We start from the raw sequence: 21,099 nt of genomic DNA on the forward strand, positions 1-21,099 counted from the left end.
AAGTACATGGTTGCTCATACAATTTGTAAAGATTTTGTGAAGGTTAAGTTATTATTCAGTTTGGATCCCTTTGAAGTTGAAGATTTTTTGCTCAGTTGTTTGTAGTAGTATGCTTGTGATGATGTTGAATTTGATAAATACATTTTTGTTTCTCCCACTTCTGTTTATTAATTAGGTCATTGATGCGAGGACAAGGCAATATTAACTTGCATAGATATTGTGATAGATGTTTTAATTATACAAAAATGTTTTAATTATATAAAATCATTGTCAAAATTGTTAGGTACAAGTTAATATGTTAAATAATTTATTTTAGAAATAATTGTTGTGTTTTATTATACCTTTTGTACATTGAGATGAAGGAAAAATACTCACCATATTATATTTTTTTAATAAAATAATTTTGTTCATAATGCTGTATGATTATTTTTGTATTTTAATTACAAGGATAAAATAAAAATTTTGACTGATTCCCATTTCATAATTTAAATCAAACCAAATAACGTTAATAAAAATAATATCCATTTCAATATATCAAATACCATCAATCCAACAATTATTCTCATTACCATTAAACCCACAATCAAAACTCATTACCATTTTCATTACCGAAGCAAGCGACCCATAAATAATTATGTTGTGATTCAGAATTTTGTAATATGGACAGTTTAGAGAGGCTTATTCAACGTTGCCAGAATCAAATCAAATAGCATTAAATAATAATTAGACTGAGCGAATCAATAGCTCAATCTAAAATAAGAGCGTTCATATCATCCATTCCATTGTTACAATGAAATAACAGAACGAAGCGAACTACTCCACCAATTTCATTTAATACGGCATTTGGTCAACTAAATTTTTTTCCCTAATGTACAAGGAAAGGGTGTCATTGCACACAGCACAAACAAGTTTTGGTTTCATATCACGAGTTGGATCTGCCATCAAGCTCCCTAATGAGAAAATAAAATAAAATTTTCTGTTATGTGAAAATATGCTGCTGAGCATCAAACTAATGTCGTAAAATGCTCAGAAAATGATAATGGAAACACCCATTGCAAAGCAACCCAAAGAGACCCAGGGGCTTAGGCGTTCACCTGAGGCAACAATAAGATGGATGTCAGTTAAAAGAAATTTCAAGTTTATCAACTAATATAAAAACTTGCAGAAAGTAGAAGAGGAAGTTTACCGAGAATGAGATTATTGTATAAACTACAACAAAGACAAAAAGTGATTCTCAATGATGACTATATATTTTAGTTGTGGGTGTAACCAACCTGCTAGCGACAATGTAGTAGAGTGAAGAAATTTTTTTAAATAAAAAGAAAGGGCTATGGTTGAAAGATCTCCAATCTATACCGGCATTGATAAATATTGGAACAATCGATAGCACTTCTATGAGTAAAAATCTACAAAAGGTAAAATCTATCACCCTAGTGGGCCCCTATGACTGTCTGACACCATTGAGAGGGAGTAAATTAGAAAACCGAAACTAGCTATCACATGAGAGGGTAATTCCTCATGCACCTCCTTAAGTAAAAGCATCTATAACATATTGTCTATAATGGGTACCTAAGGTCGAAATTTTCCTAGGCAAGCTACATGAATAAGATTTTCATACTCCACATAAACGGTATTAGGTACTCATAGTGAGAATCCAAACTGTTCAACTAAAGTCACACCCGAAAATATCATCATGACGCCTGAAGTCAATAGTTTAGCAGCAGAAAACCAAATACAGCAAGCAATAGGGTCCTGGCCTTTGTTTTATTCATAACATAATAAATTACAAAAGCCACATTAAAAAATCTATACAATTGACCTCGAGTCATTTTTTTTTTTTTTTTTTTAGTTAAATCCAAACTTGTATTTGATGATGAAAATATGGTTGAGTATGAGTATATTCTTTTCCCATAAGCCCATTATATTTCTTAGTTTGTCCCCTTTTTCCTATTTAGTATCGGAAGCCATGGGAGGCTTATCAATAACCAGTTCCAGATATTAAATTCAGGATGAAATAGGGAACTACCAGTTCCAGATAATTCCCCAGTTTCAAGCAACTTCAGTCTAGAATTAAATTCATTTTAATCTTTCATACAGCATTGGAGATGAACTATGAAATAAAGGCTTCCAGTGGGTGGACTATAGCCCTGTCTTCTATTATTTTTCAGATTTATACAGACTAATTGAATGCCAAGGATTATAACAGAAGTGCAAACTATGATTGCATTAAAATAAAAAATAAAACATGCAAGATGCACCAAAATTCCTTGAGATAAAATAACAAATATTAGAAGACACGATGTTAAGTGCGTTGGAATTGGGAAATTGTTTAGAAACCTGGCTGATCTCCTCGAATAATTTCGTATTAAGATTTTTATAAATAGCTTTGGTCATCACCAGCTATATTTCTATTTATTGCATCAAACTAATAAAATATGAATACTTAGTTATCTTTAAGAAATCCCTTTATTTTGAGAGACGAAGATAAGGAATTATACAATCCAATCTTTTTAGAAAAAGACAAATATTTCAAATCATACACAAACCATAGCATGACCAATAAAATCGTAATTTTATATTGCATATAATTTGTTATGAAATCACAAACTTAAGCCTTCATAGACAATCAATAAAATCTCTCGTTAGATAAATTGGATCAATTAGATTAATCGTCTTAATAGGTAGAGGGAGCCCACAATAAACAATCGATAACCTAATTAAGTATAAATTAAGAGAACCGAGATTACTATTGATATAACATTGTAGAATTCGATGGAGGATAAAATCTATGTAGCTAATCGATCTAGGGAAAGGAACTCCGGGTGCGACGTTTGAATGAGAGGTTTGTAGAGAAAGATATAGGAAAATAATTCGTAAACAAAGAGGAGTCGCCTTTAGGTTTAAACGAAAATAATTTGTTTATTAAAGTCAAAATCAAACTTAACAACAACCACCTTCTTACAAGAATAACCTAAGAAATAAGAAACAGTCATAACAGAAAAAAGTAAAAGTAAAAGGAAACTCATCATAAAAAAGAGATAAAATCTAAACTAATTTTTAGAAAAGAAAACTAATCCTCAAAAAAGAAAAAGACTACTAATTAATTCTAAAATTCCTAAACAGACTCAAAATACAAAAATATATATATATATATATATATATATATATAAAAAGACAACTTACCAATAATACCCAAATTAGTTAAAATACCAAAACCCCTAAAATAATAATAATATAATAATAATAATAATAATAATAATAATAATAGTAATAATAATAATAATCTGTGAATCCTCCTGTATCAGTCGCTCCGATTTGGAAAGAACTCATCCTCGAGTTTAAAATAATGGTAGAAAGTATCCTTCATGTAGTGGATTATGGATTTGAAGAGACCATACGTTGACTAAGTTTGTCTCCCCATCTTGTGAATTTCCTTCCATAACAAATCCCTTTGTTCAATTTTCTCATAAGGACAACCCTCAACAACAAACACATCTAAAGAGTAGCTATTGTTGGTGCAGCGGAGCCGGCAAGAGGGAAGAGGTGAATTGCTTGCAATAAGAAAATACTCTTCTCGTGCTTTCAACTCTAAAAATAGCAACAATTATAAAATAAAATAACAGAAATAAAAGTAAGAGAAGAGTTACGACAATTTGACTTGGTTACAACCTAGATGGTTGTTAATCCAAGACGATTGAAATAACGCACTACGAATCTCCTTCTCTGAAGGCGGAGAAGCCTTTTACACACTTAGAGAGCTCAAGAGTTGCTAGGAAATTAGTACAAGAGTTGATTGATTAATTCCTATCTCCAGGGGCCTTTATATAGCTCCTGGAAATCCTATCTCAAGTCTTGAGGGTGCCTCCAAAGGAGTTGAGGGCGCCTCCAAGGGGATGAGCGGATAAAACTTTATCCGCTTGTCAATGGCCAAGTTGGCCAGATCGAGGGCACCCTCAAAGGAATTGAGGGTGCCTCCAAGGCTGTCGATGGCACCCTCAATGCCATTGAGGGCGCCTTCAACGTGCTGAAGTCGGAGGCGCCTCCAACGACTGTTGAGGGCGCCTCCAATTGTTTTTCCAGCACTTCTTCCTCTCCTTTTCAACTTCAGGCTTTCGCCCCGGCTTCTCGTCCCTCGAACGTTAGGCGCGTTCTTCTCGCCCACCGGTGTACTCTCTTTCGTCCTTCGGACGCACCGAGCCCGTCGGCTCTCTTCCCGTGTCGTCCTTCTCGTTAGCTGCTGCGTCTTTCGCTCGACTTCCTGCGCTCCTAAGCTCCTGCACACATAGACAGAGGATTAAAATCAAACAGAACCTAACATAACTTGGTTGATCACATCAAAATAACCACTGGGTCCAACAATCTCCCCCTTTTTGATGTGCATCAACCCAATTTCAAGTTAGGTAAAAACAGACAAGTAGTAAATTAAAGAAATTACTAATCTAACATTTTAAGCATAAAGATTGCAATAATAGAATTTGTAATTTTTTAAGAAAAAAATATTAACTTGTTCCTATCCAAAAAATTTTAAAAAAATATTAACTAACTCCCCCTAAACTTGTTCCTATCTCTCCCCCTTTGATCACAGCAAAAACGGGATAGAAAATTTTCAAAATAAATTCTAAGTTAACAAAGAACTCTAACCTTTAGGCAATTTAAACAAAATATTTTTGAGAAATTTCCAAAAAAAATGTTTAAAAAACTTGTTAAAGCATTATCTAATTTCTATTTTCATGCTTTATCAGTAAGTTAATTAAATACTTTATTTCAATATTTTGGCTTCCAGACAGTGGCGAGGCCCTAGGCCTTCTTGGTTATTGGAGCAACAACCACTTTCTTAGACAAAGTCTCATAAAGAAATTAACTGTTTAATTTTTCTTGCTGAAAGCGCTAACTTACAACAATTTAATCTAGAAAATATTTTGGAACCCAATATAGGTTCCTTTCTACTGGATTAATCAAGTATTTAGGAGGTACATAACTTTTGGGAACTTTTCTAAGTTGTCCCTAATGTTTTCTAATATACCAATTCAACTTTCCATAAATTCTAAGCTTTGATTTTTGAAATTTGTTTGGTTTAAAGCGTGCATTAGTTTTTAGATTTTCAATTTGCATTTTCAAATTATCATTTTTTGATTTTAAATTATCTAACATTAATTTTAAATCAGCAATTTCTTTTTCTGATTTTACTAAGTCTTTTGTAAGAACTTTGATAAAATGAAAAGATTATTTAGGAGTTAGAGTACGTACCTTACTTACATTTATTTCTGATGCTCCCCCTACATCGTAGCTTTCTTCTGATGATTCTCCCCCCTCATCTATGCTCATCTCTGAGCTGGTTTCTTCTTCATTTTGATGGTTGGCCATCAGTGCTACTCCTGAGAAGACTTCAACTTCTTATTTGGAGGATGATGATTCATCCCATGTAGCCTTCAGACTCTTACGTTTAGACGACGTCGATCTTTGAGACTTCTCCTTGTCCCTTTTCTTTAATTTTGGGCTGTCATCCTTGATGTGCCCTTCCTCGTTGCAATTGTAGCATCGAACCGTCCTTCTGTTGCGTTGATGCTTTCTCGACTGCGATCTAAATTTATTAGTCTTAATAAACCTATTTAACTTTCTTACCATAACGCCGCTTCAGTTTTGTCGATTGACGCTTCAGAGTCGGGATCGTCCATCTCGACTTGTAGGGCAACATTGAGATTTGACTTCTCTATTTGTTTAGGTTCTGCAATTCGAGATTCGTGAAGTTCAAATATAGAAAATAAATTTTCTAGCGTACTTATCTTAAAGTCCTTAGAGATGTAGTATGCATCTACTAAGGACGGTCATTCTGGAGTTCTTGGGAAGGCGTTGAGCGCATACCAGATCGAGTCTCTATTTGTTACCGATTCTCCGAGGTTGTTCAGTTGAGTTATTAGCTCCTTAATTCTTTCTTAGAGTTGCGCTACCTTCTCGCCATTGTTCATCTGGAGATTTGTAAGCTCAGTCCGGAGGATGTCGCGCCTTGCTAACTTCGCTTCTGAGGTGCCTTCGTAGAGCTATAGGAATTTTTCCTAGAGGTCTTTGGCGGAGTCGTAGCTTCCGATCCGACTTACCTCCTGGGGTGGCAGAACGTTGAGCAGATGGAACTCTGCCTTTCCGTTAGCCACGAAATTAGCTTGTTCCTTTTTTCGTCCAGTTGTATTCTTCCTTGTCTTTAGGGACTGTAAAATCATATTTCATAACTAAAAGAATATTAAATTCTATTTTAAAGAATACCTCCATTCGACGTTTCCATGTAGCGAAGTCTCCGTCGAATTTCGGGGGATCAATACTTGCACCGACCATCGTCTTAATCTTGATGCTTCAGTCGGCGGTCAATCTTTCTGAGGTGGTCTGGCTCTGATACCACTCGTTGGTGCAGCGGGGCCAGCAAGAGAGGAGTGAATTGCCTGCAATAAGAAAATACCCTCCTCGTGCTTTTAACTCTAAAAATAGCAACAATTATAAAATAAAATAACAGAAATAAAAGAGAAGAGTCACGGTAATTTGACTTGGTTACAACCTAGATGGTTGTTAATCCAAGGCGGTTGAAAAAGAGCACTATGAATCTCCTTTTCTGAAGGCGGAGAAACCTTTTACACACTTAGAGAGCTCAAGAGTTGCTAGGAAATTAGTACAAGAGTTGATTAATTAATTCCTAACTCCAGGGGCCTTTATCTAGCTCCTGGAAATCCTATCTCGAGTCTTGAGGGCTCCTCCAAAGGGGTTGAGGGCGCCTCTATGGGGATGAGCGGATAAAACTTTATCCGCTCGTCAACGGCCAAGTTGGCCAGGTCAAGGGCGCCCTCAAAGGAATTGAGGGCACCTCCAAGACTGTTGAGGGAGCCCTCAATGTCATTGAGGGCGCCTTCAGCGTGCTGAAGTCGGAGGCACCTCCAACGATTGTTGAGGGCGCCTCCAGCTGTTTTTCCAGCACTTCTTCCTCTCCTTTTCAACTTCTGAAGTTCCGTTTGATTGGGTGATTGCCGGCAATCGAAATAGGGCTCACCCGAACCCAATTTCCGGCCTTCTCCTCGAGCAGGCTTCCGCCCCGACTTCTCGTCCCTCGAACGTTGCGCGCGTTCTTCTCGTCCACCGATGTACTCTTCCGCAGCTCTTTCGTCCTTCGGACGCACCGAGCCCATCGGCTCCCTTCCCGTTTGATTGGGTGATTGCGGCCAACCGAAATAGGGCTCACCCGAACCCAATTTCCGGCCTTCTCCTCGAGCAGGCTTCCGCCCCGGCTTCTCGTCCCTCGAACGTTGCGCGCGTTCTTCTCGTCCACCGATGTACTCTTCCGTAGCTCTTTCGTCCTTCAGACGCACCGAGCCCGTCGGCTCCCTTCCCGTGCCGTCCTTCTCACTAGCCGCGTCTTCCACTCGACTTCCTGTGCTCCTAAGCTCCTGCACACTTAGACACAGGGATCAAAACCAAACAGGACCTAACCTAACTTGGTTGATCACATAAAAACAACCACGGGGTCCAACAGCTATCATTTGTTGAGAATACATGTGCTTCTTGAATATTAAACCAAGCAATAAGTCAATAAACTCAAAAGTTGTGGTACGTCATTAGTTGAAAAGGTGATCTCGTGCATTGACCTGGATAAGGGTGCAGAGTTTGCATTATTATCATCATCATCGATGGTGATTCTAGCAGCTACAAGTGGCTTCGTTGAAGACTTCTATTCACACAAGTCATATACATAACGGAATGGTATGTCAATTTCAAGAAAAGGGCTAGGTCGGCGAACCGTAGAGAATGGAACCTTCCCAGCATGTAATTCATTACTATCATGTGTTTGAGAAATAAGTCTTTATGCTTCTTGGATAAAAATTGTTTTTTAGCCATATAAAAGGATCATTGTTGTGGCTTGCTGCATTTTGCATTTTCAAAGTGTTTTCTATTTCTTCATAAGCTTGAGATATCTTCATTTGAAGCTAGTAAGCATCAATGTCTTGGACATTAATAGTTAAACCCTCATTGATTTCATCCATGACGGCGTCATCAATCTTGCTACAACAACAAATCATCTATTTAACTCCAAGAGTGCAAGCAAGTAGAACATTCTCACGGATCCAACCGTTCTTGGAGATGCCGGCTTCGAAGCCATCCGTGGTGGAATCGATGATGAGAATAGCGCAGTCGACCCCATCATCTATTGGCTCGCTAGTTGACTTGATCTCGTCTTCGTTGTAAATTGGATCATCGACTATTTCAATCTTATCGTCCATATCTTTCTCAAGAAATATTTTGTTCAAATTAAAATAAAATAACTTACAACCTTTAAGATCTCGGGCACTACCATCAGTGAGACTTCCTCAGTCGGAACCTATCTGTCACAACCTTGATCACGTACCTCACAATCTTCTAGATCTTGTGTCGCTAGACGTTGGTATAACTTTGTGACTTGTCTCTGTAGATTTTTGATGAGTTCGTAGGATATGCTTTGATCTTGGTGCGAGACTTCCTAAGCCGGAACCTATCTTTCACGACCACGATCTCGATTACGATGATCATCCATGGATCTAAGGCTCTGATACCAACTGACGCGGGGAAGGAACTCCGGATGCGACGTTTGAATTAGAGGTTTGCAGAGAAAAATATAGGAAAATAATTCGTAAACAAAGAGGAGTCGCCTCTACGTTTAAACGAAAATAATTTGTTTATTCAAATCAAAACCAAACTCAACATCAACCACCTTCTTACAAGAGCTCTAACCCTTGTTTAAATAACCTAAGAAATAAGAAAAAGTCATAACGGAAAAAAAGAAAAAATAAAAGAAAACTCATCCTAAACAAGAGATAAAATCTAAACTAATTTTGAGAAAAGAAAACTAGTCCTAAAAAAAAGAAAAAAGACTACTAATTAATTCTAAAATCCCTAAACAGATTCAAAATACAAAAATATAAAAAGACAAAAATTACCAATAATATCCAAATTACCAAAAATAGCTAAAATACCAAAAATCCTAAAATAATATGTGGATCCTCCTGCATCACAAATCCCATGTAGTTGAGACTAACACAAATAGATGATGATTAAAGACACATCAATGGAGGTAATGAGTAAGAGATCAGAAGTACACATTGCACCTCGTCAGCCCAATATTGATAAGTGAATCTTCTTAACCATACTTAAATATCAGAAAATCTCCTACTTAGTATCTTGGCCTTTGAAGTAGACTGAGGTTCCACTTTGGGTTTAAAATGGCATTAAAGCCAGTCCCACAACTCTTACAATGTCAAGCATGAAAGGGTATGTTAAGATGCATGTCAGAGGAGAGAGAGGAAGGCTTGAGAGGTAGAGACTCCACCACTATTATTCCACAGTGCTACGTGAGGCTAAGTATGCTTAGATACTAAGAGGCCCTCCATCTAAGTGCCTTGTCATTTAAAGTTGGATCTAGCTCCCTCTTGGGTTTAACATGATGCCCATATAAATTTTTCGAAGTATATATTTTGGGCAAGTTGTGAAACTAAATCAATGGAGATCTGCAACAAATTTATTGAGCTGCACAGAGCTCCTTTTAAGTCAAAAAATATATTATTTATTAATCATCTTTGCTAGCATCAAGCTGGGAAAATATGAGAAAGCGGTCTTTTATTCAATTAGTTTTATAATTTTTTGTTCATCATATATATATATATATATATATGATACACAGAGTAATCTGATAATGACAGAACATGCATTAATTTGATTATGATAAAACATCATCATCAACAACAACAACAACAACTAAGCTTTATCCCAATGGATGGGTGATTATGATAAAACATAAGTCTGAAAAAATGATTGAAAATTTTATAAACTGATCCATGCCATGAACTATAAAGTAAAACGCTTGAAAGACATACCTATTCGAGCAGCCTTCCAGAAGAAGCCACGGAACCTGCCAAAAGTTAAGATCTACAAACTCAAACACCAATTTTTTCCTACTTGAGAATAACAGTACAGAAATTGACATCTTAATATGCTTGAAGCCTTCCACCCATGAGAAACACATAAGGCAGTTGGCAGAAGAGAGTGACAATCAACTGCATAATAGCTTATGCTACACTCATCTGATAGCATTAAACAAATTCTTTGTGGAACACTTGAGCTAAGAGCACAGTAGGCATTAACAATCCAAAGAAGATAATACTAGTGAAATACGTGTAATAGATAACTGAGAGGATCAATAATAGTATAATACTGCCTAGCACCTTCTACCAGAATTCGGAAATGCTTTCTAGCATAGTAGAATTTGAATGAATCATGATAATATTTTAGCAACATTGCTAGAGGCTCAGAGTCTTGGTCAACTTTCAAGGATCACTAAATGGCCTAGTACTTTGACAATCTTGGCAGAGTCTCAGTCAGCTTTCATGGTTCGCTAAATGGCCTAGTACTTTGACAATCTTCTGGAAAAATCCAACAGAGTTGGTCGTCCACAGTGAAGTTTCAAGAAACATCTTAAATATAGTTTTCCAGAATTCCTTCCACAAATGGAGTGTTCCAAAGATTTCATAATGATGACTACAAGTCAATTGCAACCGATGGTTCTACATAACTATTCAATAAACTTCAGAGTCCCTAAAAATACCTACTTCCGTATATTACATCGTTCTCTTACATACGAGTCACCTATATGACAGATTCTCATGAAACAAGCCCTAGAATCGCCACAGGAAATAGAATCACACAGACCATAGTGAAGAATCCACGACAAATAATACAAATCTGGAGCATTTTCGTCATTACCCGGTCCTTTGCTCGAGGATGGCGGGGAACTGCATCTTGATGTAAGTGCAGGTGCATATCACCAACAGAACCACCGACAGAAAAGCGTGGAAATTGAACAGCGCCGACTTCGGGAGAGCAACCAAGCATCGGCGTCAATATTCCCCCAAATCGTACCACAACGGAGAAAGAAACAGAAACAAAAGAATCAAAGACAGGATTTGGATGCTTCTCTTTACCATTTTAATGCGTTTCCTCGCTTGATCGCGAAGATCTGACCCGCAGCGCACTGGATTTCGGCGTCGCTCTTCGCCTTCTGGGTTTGCCACTTCGCCGTTGCGTGGCAAAATGGCGGAGCAGGTTTCGTTTCACTGAAGTCGCTCTCTTTCAATTTTGCCCCTAACATTTATTATATTCTTACAAATATATATATCATTTTGAAATTTTAAAAAAACTAATATTTATTATTCAAATTATGTTTCTTTATTTTTTTTTAAAATATAATCTAGATATCTTGGCGTTGGGATCAACTAATGCCGGAGACTGGTGGCCTCCCCTTGATTTACCCATTGATAAATCTGGAAGCTACGCGTGCAACTTCTCGCGAGTAGACATAGTTAGGATTCGAATCATGGATAATTGAGTAATCTGTTGATAAAAAAACTCTCAAATGAAATTACGTAGACAAATTTTCTAAAATACTATGGAAACAAATAATGATAATTCCCCTTTCCAACCTAAACTTTAGCCTTGGAAGTGAAGAAAAATATGCCTTAGACCTAGTAAAGATGAGTATTCTCTTTTCACAATCTTGATATATTGTGCACCTCCAAGTGTGCGGCAACGAACGCGCCTAAGGGGCACGTGCCCACGTGGATTAATCACTAAAATAAATGGGCAGCACGATCGAAAAATTAGTAGCGGTCGATAAAACGGTTGTAAAATCACAACCAATAAAATAGGTCAAAGTTAACCACTCTTAAAATTGATTCAGTTGATCTTTGTTTTTTGAAGAGGTTGTTAAACCATTGATGTTGGACACATATAGAAGCGATTTGTGAAATTGGTTCTATAAGTTTCTTTTAGAAGCGGACCACTTCTAAAGGTTGTATGCAAGATAAAAAAAATCATACTCGTATCTCATATTATTTTTACAATTCCAATAATCGTTTCTGTTCCAACGACCTTAATTATTCTAATGACCCTCTCTTTTCGAGCGGCCCTCTCTATTCCAGTGAACCCATCAAATTAATTGCACCTTAAAATCATCCTTCCACATTTACATAATAAATCACCTTTGATTTTATTTCTCGAAGTAATTTCTTAGTTTAGTTTTCACAGTGTGACAATTTTTTTAAATGTTAATTGTGATAAAATTGTAATCGATTAGGGTTTGTGTTGGGAAGGTATATTTTAAATTTTCATATTGAATCCCTTAATTTGTCTTTTTGTCTAAGTTATTTGGATTTTTTTTTTGAAATTTATTATTGTATTTTGCTTATAGCTTGTCTATAATGCTAAGCTTGTTTTTCACATTTTTTTCCTCTAAGTTGAATAATATCACGATTTCTCATAAAGCCATTTGCATATATGATTTTTTTTTCTTTTGAAATCCTTTCATTTATATATTTGAAAATTTATATTTAGGAATTGTATTTTATGTTTATTGAATTCATTGAAATTTCATCTATGACGTTTCTTTAATTTTAATAAATCTTGTTTTAATGTGTAAATTTTTATAAATTATTGAACATAATCAAATCATGCAGAAGGGATGAATGACTGCCCCACATGGCAATCTTGAGTATCAAGTAGGGATCATATATTTTTTACATTATACATTTGATGATATGGCTCAAGAAGTCACGAGACCATGCCCTTGTTGCCAATGCATAAACTCATTGAGTCATGATCGTGAGACAATACATGAATATCAGATGATAAATGATATCTTACAAGATTATCGCATCTGACATTTTCATGGAGAAAAACTAATTGTATAAGATCATGATAACAATAAACTTCAAGAGTCGGTGCAACAAGTTTCTGAAGTAACTAGCCAAGAACCCATGGTACAAGAAATATTGCATGATGCATTTGGAATGCATGAAGGATTTATAAGTAATGGAAATTACATTGGTGCATCGACAAGTCATACATCGATGGAGTCTAATGTGAAAGATTTTATCGACTAATAGAGAAAGGGAAATAACATATATATACCGAATGCACAGAGTTTTCTAAAATGGCGTTCCTTGTTGAGTTATTTCAATTGAAAGTGAATAGAAAATGGAGTGATAAGTCATTTACGATATTGTTGGACTTCCTTCGTCTAATACTTCCATTTCAAACTCAAGTGTCCAAGTCCTTTTATGAAACAAAAAAAAATTAATTTCTAGTTTAGGACTTCATTATGAAAAAAATACATACTTGTCCAAATGATTATGTGATTTATTAGGGGGAAGTGAGAATGAACAGACTTACAAAGTATGTAATCTTCCAAAATGAAAAATTATACCCAAATCATCTAGGAGGTCATATACAAGTGGAAAAAATGTCTTGTGGTTAAAATTACAACCAAAGTCTAAACCAAGAGTGCAATGATTATTCATGTCATCCAAGATGTCTAAAAATATATAGTGACATTTCAAAAAATGCATTTTAGATGGAAATCTAAAGCATCCAGTTGATTCTCTAACATGGAAAGAATTTGATGAACGCCATTGTGAATTTGCTTCTAATCCTAGAAACATATACTTGGGACTTGCCGCTTATGGCTTTAATCCATTTGAAAATCAAAGCACTTCATATAATACTTGGCCTATTGTCCTATTGCCTTACAATTTGCCTTCTTGGGAATTCATGAAGTCTCATTTTATTATTTTATCCACCCTTATTCTAGGTCCAAAAGCAATTGGAAATGATATTGATATATTTACATCCCATATTGACTGAATTAAAAGATTTGTAGAAAAATAAGATTGCTACATTAGATGCTTGTGACAAAGAAGTGTTTCAAATGTAGGGTGCATTACTTTGGGCAGTCAGTGATTTTCCTGATTTGGATTTTGTCTGGATGGAATACATATGCCAAGAATGCATGCCCAACTTGTGCTGATAAGACAGATGTAGTATACCTAAAACATGGTAAGAAGTGGCCGTTCAAAGGGCATTGTCGTTTTCTATGATCAGATTTAGAAATTCGAACAATGTCTGAATCTAACATTTTACGAATGACCTTAAATAAGAATGTGATTTTTGGTAAGAGTAAAACATCAAAACTAAATGTGAGAATAAAAATGAAGTTAAGTGAACAAATATAGAGAAAATAAAGTATATTTTTAGCCTGCAGTATGGCATTTAATTTGACCTGACATAATTTGGACCCTATGCATATTAAAAAGAATATTTGTGACAATATTGTTAGAACACTTTTAAATGATTTCAACAAGAGAAAAGAAAATTATATAGCATGTAGAAATTTAAAGATTTTGGGTATTATGAAACTATTATGGCCTCGAGCATAATTAGATGGTAGAGAGTATTTGCCACCTGCATGTTACTTTGTGTAAAGATGAAAAAAGATATTTTGTTTAGTATTGAAATATATTTGTGCCCCTGATAGTATGTTATCTGATATTTCAAAGTGTGTGGATGTTGGACATTCTAAGATTATGAGCTTGAAAAACCATAATTGTCATATCATGATGGAACAATTCCTTCCAATTGCTCTTCGTCACGTGTTGCCAAAAAAGGTAACTGCTTCACTTATTATTTTGTGTGAATACTTTAGAGCAATGTGTGCAAATTCTTTACAAGAAGAAGAATTACAGAAGACTGAAGAAGAGGTTATTTTGATTTTATGTCAATTAAAGAGAATATTTCCACCATTTTTTTCACAATAATGGTTCATTTAGTGGTACATTTAGTGTATCAAGCAAGACTTGATGGCATGTACATTATCAGTGAATGCACCCAATAGAAAGATATCTGGAAAAACTTAAAAATTTTGTTATAAATAAAGTACGACCAGAGGCCAACATTGTAGAGACATATTTAGTAGATGAATGTGTTATGTTTTGTTTTCATAATGTAGATGGTAATAACTCATTAAACAATCACAGAGCATGACATAAAGGCATATCAAATGTTGAGTTTCCTACACTCCCGATGTTTCCACAAGTAGGACGACCAACAAAAGGGCTTCAAGTAGTTACCTTGGATGACAAAACTTTAACTCAAGCGCATAGATATATTCTCTCTAATTGTACAATGTTACAAACATATCGTGAGTAAGTATTACTATTTTTTTCAAGTTTTTACATAAAGTTTTAATGTTTTATGAACAATAATTTTTTCTAATTATATATTAGTGTTGACTTGAATAGTGAAAAAAATGAACTGAAGAGAAGACATAGATATAACCGTCGCCTAAGTAATTCTCAGTTGGATGACACGGTTAGAATGTAATTTCTAGAATAGTTTGCAAGATAAGTAAGTAATATATGTGATTTATTTTATATTACAAATTTATAATAAATACACTTGTTATTTTTTTACTTTAAAAATTATATGTGTACCTTATAGGTTGATCGAGTAAATGAATGAATCGATGACTTAGATCTTAGGGTGTTTTCGCATGGTCCAAATCTAGTAACATTTAGTTATCATGGGTTCAACATAAATGATTTTGCATTTTGCATGGTAAAATTTGAAGAAAAAAAAAGTGTAGAATAGTGGGGTCATGGTGCAGGCGATGCATGATAATGATGATATCCAATCAATCTATTATGGTCGACTACTTGATATCATCTCACTTGATCATGGTAGTCATGGATAGGGATGTAAACGAGCTGAGTCGAGCTCAAACCAGCTTTGAATTAAGCTCGGCTCAACTCGATTTATACTGACTCGACTCGAGCTCGAGCTCGCTCGAGCCTGTAGAGTTGAGCTCGGCTCAAGCTTGATATTTAATTATGGACTCAAGCTCAAGCTCGATTTTTTTATTATTTTAATAATTAAATTAATATATTATATATTATATATTATATATTATAAAAAATATATTGAAATATACATTATTATTGGCTTGTTTGGCTCGACGAACCACCGTGCCAGTAATAATTAGGCTTGAGCTCAGCTCTATTTCTAATCAAGTTGGCTCTAGCTTGGCTCAAGCTCGGTTAACTTCGAGCTCGAGTCGAGTTTTGACTGAGCTGCTCGTGAGCAGATCATGAGCGACTTGGCTTATTTGCACCCCTAGTTGTGGTCGAATTATTATTTTTCGATGCAATTGAGTTAACACTACTACAGGTTTCAAATATGATGCATTTAGATTTTCAATGCTAAATTTTTTACACTTGATACATATAGAAGAATGTGAGGAACATGAACCTTTTATTTTAGCTATGCGAGCTCAAATGGCTTATTATGTTCATAATCCAAAAGAGGAGGATTGGTACTGTTGGTGCAGTAAACACCAATGATTAAATTTAAACTTTGATGAATGACAAATGAATTAAAGTTAGATGTTGTGTTATCTAACCTTGCTACTAAGTGTGTAGGACTTGACGGATCTATAAGACCTAACACCAAACTGAAATCCAACTAGGTCCGGGGGATCTGATAGTTGGTGGAAAGTTCAGATAGGTTAAGAAGTGATTCAATATCTAGCAGAAAGTCTGGTTGGGTCTACGGGACCTAACAGTTGGCTAAAGTCTAGTTGGATCTATGAACTTAACAATTAGCGAAAAGACTTGATAGGTCAAAGGAGAGTCAAGCAATTCTGCATGGTAAGTGAGATAATTCACTAAAGGAGAGTGTTCCAATGAGGACAAGTCCTAATTAGGGACTTTAGGCGCTAGTCCAGATTAGATCTATTTCGGAAGTCTAAGCTGAGACCAAGACTAGGTTATAATGTAGAGGATAAGATCTGATTAATAATATTTTTATAAATGTGCTAAACTTATTTGCAGGGTCTATTATTTTTTTGTGCACTATATGTCTCTACAGGAGTTAAAGCAAAAGAAGTCTTAGACACTGTTCATCCAAGATGCCTTGGATGGATTGAAGGCACCTTAGAGCAGCTAGTAGAAGGAGGCACTGGAAGCATGGAGGTGCCTCAGTGCAGAAGGCACGAAGGCACCTCAGGAGGAAGGAGGCACCTCGACACACAGATAAGGCTTGCGACTATGAAGGATAAAGCTTCGGCGAATAAGGGCGCCTCTAGTGGGAAGGAGGCGCCTCCATGCGAATAAGAACCATTGTCTTCGGTGAAGATCATATCTACCAGAGGCACCTCCAAGGGAAGGAGTCACCTCATATCATCAATAAAAGAAGCTGCTAAACAACCATCAACATAGACCTCTTCTACAAGCTGCAATAACACTTCTGTTACTTTGACTACACTCTACAAATGCGCTACTACTATGAGACATCCAACTACTACCAGCAGATTGACACTGACACCAACACACAAACCCGTTCAAACTCCTCAACTTCAACTATTGGTAACGATTTAGTATTGTTGTACTTCTTTTATACTTGCAAAAGGAAAGTATTGTTTGTTACACTTTCCTAATTTTATACTTATATTTGATTCCCTCTTCTGGTAGTTCTAGAAGAGGTTTATAGTGGATTGCCATTGATACTGTTAGAGGGATCATGGGTCTTGGAGTAGAAGTTGACGAAAACTCCGAACCAAGTAATTCTTCATATTCGTGTTTTGTTTTATTCTTTCATTTCTATTTTTCCGCTGCGCACTTTGCACTCTCTTTTAAGTTTCTAAAAATAAAAAGTTTTTCAAATATATGTGATTCACTCCCCTCCCTTCTCACGTGTTCACGATCCTACAAGTACTATGTCATTGGTCACACACCAAGAGATACACATACAACATAGGAAATGAAGATAGTATGGATACGATGCATTTTATTCATAATATTTTTTCTAATATGGAATTGATATTAGGTGATGTAAATAGAGTAGATGTTGAATTAATTAGAACTAATATTGAGGGCTCAAGAGTTGATGTTCTTTCGATTGTGAACAATGAAACAGATGATGAAAGCTTTGGTTGATTTTTGTGTTTTCTTTCATTATATTGAAACTATCTTTAGAATTCTGAAGCTCTATCAACAGGAAAAAAAAAAGAATTGTTTGGTGCCAATTTTAGATTTTATGTTTGAATAACAACAACTTCAGTTCAAGTTCCAATCACTTTAGTGCCATATGAAACCCTCTTCTAAACTTAACCTTAAATGATACAAGCCAAAATTCATTCAAGTTTCATATTCTGAAACTTGTGTGGAATGCAAAGTTCAATTATGTCTTGGAGGAACCCTAATTGATGTTGGTAGCATTATTGTAATCCTTAAACAAAATCGTAGGAGTTGATTCTAAAATGTAGGATTTCCAGAAATTAGAATTGTCTAAAAGGGAAATGTTGTTAGTGAAATCGACCTCTAGGGTTTTGATATTTTGACAATGTACCTAACTCTGGTTAGTTTGACCAAAAGTTAATCTAAACAAGACTTGATATTTGGAAGAGAGAAGTCTAGTCAGGACTAGATGACTAGCAAGGATAATTCCTAACCGAAGGATAGATAGGTGAGAAATCTACTAAGTAACTAGTCCTAATTGAAAGTTAGACAAAGAGAAGTCCTGGTGAGTGAAGTCAGACCCTAATAAGTGAAGCTAGGTAGTAGAAGTCCTGGTTAGTGAAGTCAAACTCTCGTGAGTGAAGCTAAGTAGTAGAAGTCCTGATGAGTGAAGTCGGGCTCTAGTGAGTGAAGCTAGGTAGTGCAAGTCCTAGTGAGTGAAGCCGGGCCCTAGTGAGTGAAGCTAGGTGGTGGAAGTCCTGGTGAGTGAAGTTGGGCCCTAGTGAGTGAAGCTAGGTGGTGGAAGTCCTGGTGAGTGAAGCCAGGAAATAGAATTCCTAGTGAGTGAAGCTGGGCAACGCTAGAAGGAGGTAATCCTAGGCAATGAAAAGTCTTGGAGGAGTAAACTCCAAGCATATATGATTGACTAGGTTTCGGTCGACCGCTCACGGACGACTAGACCATCAAATTATCAATAATGCTAATACTATTTTTCTTTACTATTTTATATCCACTATTCTAACTTAGTATTGCAGGTAAGTCTTAGTAGATCAGCTTGGTCATATACTAAGCAAGACTAGAGAAAGACCAAACAAATCAGGAGGACCAAATGTTTGGCAGGTAAGTGGAGGTAAGTCACTGGAGGAGAGTGTTCCAGTGAGGACAAGTCTCAATTTGGGACTTTAAGCGCATGCCCAATTTAGGTCTATTTTGAAACTCTAAATTGAGACCATGACCAGTTCTTGGTCTTGGAAAGACAAGAACTAATTATTACTGCTACCTTATTATTGTGCTAACTTTGTTTTATAGGTTAGATATTTTGTGTTGGACTAATATATATTGCAGGGCGAAGGGAACACAAAATGCCTCAGATGAATAGTACTTGAGGTGCCTTCAACCGCATGGAAGGTGCCTTGGAGAGGCTTGAAGGCACCTTCAATCGAATAACATAGAAGATCTCGGTGATGATAAGGCATATTTTCTCAGGACAGAACTTTGCTTATAGAAAACACCTCCAATGCTATGGAAGACCCCTTCAACACTTATTAAAAGAAGGTCTCATCCAAGGCTTCAAACACAACTCTTCTACAAGCTTCTATGCATTCTTCCAACATTCTGATCACTCCAACTTTGTGATGCTGCTCTGCTACAACATTGCTGCACCCGACTACTGCTGACGAGCTATCTAACATCGAATCTAATATGATCATCTTCAAAATGTTGTGTAACAAAAGTTTAATGTTGTACTTAATTTCTGCATAAAGGAAAGTGTAGCATGTTACACTTATCCTGATTTTTTTATTGTATTCATTTCCTTCTTACGACGGTTCCAAAAGAGGACCATAGTGGATTGCCCATCGATATGGTATGCAGGATTGTGGGTTTTGGAGTAGGAGTCGTCAAAACCTCCAAACCAAGTAAAATCACTTATGTTATGGTCTTCCTCTTTACCTCTTTTCATCTTTTCTGCTATGTACTTTTTTCAAAATCAAAGAGAAGTCAAGTTTTCAAAATCACGTGATTCACCCCCACCACCCTCTCTCTCCATGTGTAACGATCCTACAAATGTAAGGTTCAGGAGGTGGGTTTCTGAAAAGAAAAGGGAACAAGAAGATAGTTAGAACTTTTGGGCAAGAATTGAGAAGTTTATTGTAAGTTGTTATTGAGGAGCTAGTGATGGTCTCATGAAACAATCAATGTTCAAGGACTAACAATCCTCTTCAATCTTCCCATGCTTTGAAACATACAATGCCAATGACTTCGATCTATGAAAATGCCCAGCTGAAGTTACATTTGTTAAACTTTGGAAAAACTACAAATGCTGGAAATGCAAGGACTTGATTCTGAATTGTCACTGCTAAGTTACATTAACTTGATTTGGTTCTCTACTAATGTATTGTAAGTGTAATTCAAGATGGACAAAGGGAATTGTTATTTAAAAAAAAAATAAAAACATAAATTTGCACTTCATGTGTTAGCTCTCTTAGGTTGTGTGCCAAGTGCTAGTTACAAGTTATTGATCATAAAAAAATCTGAATGGAAACATATGCTTGCTTATTGATGTATGGTAATTGTTCTTCCTCAAATCCTTTAAAGATTCAATTCTTGAAAAATCCAGGAAGTAGGATTATGATCAGTAAACTATGTCAATAGAACTTACCCAACAAAACCTATTTAGTGCCAAAGTAGATTTCTATTTATTACCAGCTGTAACTTGAATTTAGGCTTGTGTCATTGTAGTGCTAAATGGCACATTATTCCGAGCTGAACTATTTACAATCTAAGCTAAATTTCCTTAGATTTTAGATTATGAAACTGAAGCCTAAAAACTAAAATTCATGAAATCAATTTAATTCCTAGTGGTTGCACCAATTTCGAGCGGTCTGACTCTGATACCATTTCTAGAATTGATGCACATGAGAGGGGGGGAGATGAATCACGTGTATTTAAAAGCTTATTATTTATTTTCAGAAACTTAAAAGAGAGTGCAAAGTGGAAATAAAAGAAGACAAAATAGAAATGCAAACACAAAGGATTTTACTTGATTTGGAGCTTTCGGCGGTTCCCACTCCAAGTCCTAGATCCCTCAGACCTATCGATGAGTAGTCTACTAAATTCTCTTTCGATCGAAACTGCCGAAAGATTAATCTGAATACAAAAGACAAAAAAAAGTGTAATAACCCTACACTTTTCTTTTACGAGTATATAATAGAAAATGCATAATAAACAAAGTTGTTACCAACACTTGAAGAAT

The 21,099-nt window shown here is 35.9% G+C and overlaps 1 protein-coding gene across 2 annotated transcripts; it reads right to left on the minus strand.

Moving 5' to 3' along the window:
- Positions 1-688: 688 nt before the first annotated feature.
- Positions 689-11,132, minus strand: LOC121996581 (protein kish-like). Of its 2 annotated transcripts, none has more exons than XM_042550592.1 (4): positions 10,986-11,132; positions 10,768-10,874; positions 9,882-9,916; positions 689-950 (listed from the first exon to the last, which is right to left on the minus strand). In XM_042550592.1, the coding sequence occupies exons 1-4, from the start codon at positions 10,986-10,988 to the stop codon at positions 832-834; spliced, it is 264 nt and encodes an 87-aa protein (XP_042406526.1). In that variant the 5' UTR covers positions 10,989-11,132; the 3' UTR covers positions 689-831. The 2 variants fall into 2 exon arrangements, with proteins under 2 accessions (XP_042406526.1, XP_042406527.1); XM_042550593.1 differs by having other exon boundaries at positions 689-1,094.
- Between the last annotated feature and the right edge of the window lie 9,967 nt (positions 11,133-21,099).

Source organism: Zingiber officinale, chromosome 6A (genome assembly GCF_018446385.1).
Source record: "Zingiber officinale cultivar Zhangliang chromosome 6A, Zo_v1.1, whole genome shotgun sequence".
Lineage (NCBI taxonomy): Eukaryota > Viridiplantae > Streptophyta > Magnoliopsida > Zingiberales > Zingiberaceae > Zingiber > Zingiber officinale.

What these genes read in the sequence shown, in the direction of transcription:
- LOC121996581 (XM_042550592.1), bottom strand. An exon ending in ATCCTCGAGCAAAGGACCGG is followed by an intron (nt 9,917 to 10,767) that starts GTAATGACGAAA and finishes AACTTTTGGCAG; the next exon opens with GTTCCGTGGCTTCTTCTGGA. An exon ending in CTGGAAGGCTGCTCGAATAG is followed by an intron (nt 951 to 9,881) that starts GTATGTCTTTCA and finishes TTTTCTCATTAG; the next exon opens with GGAGCTTGATGGCAGATCCA.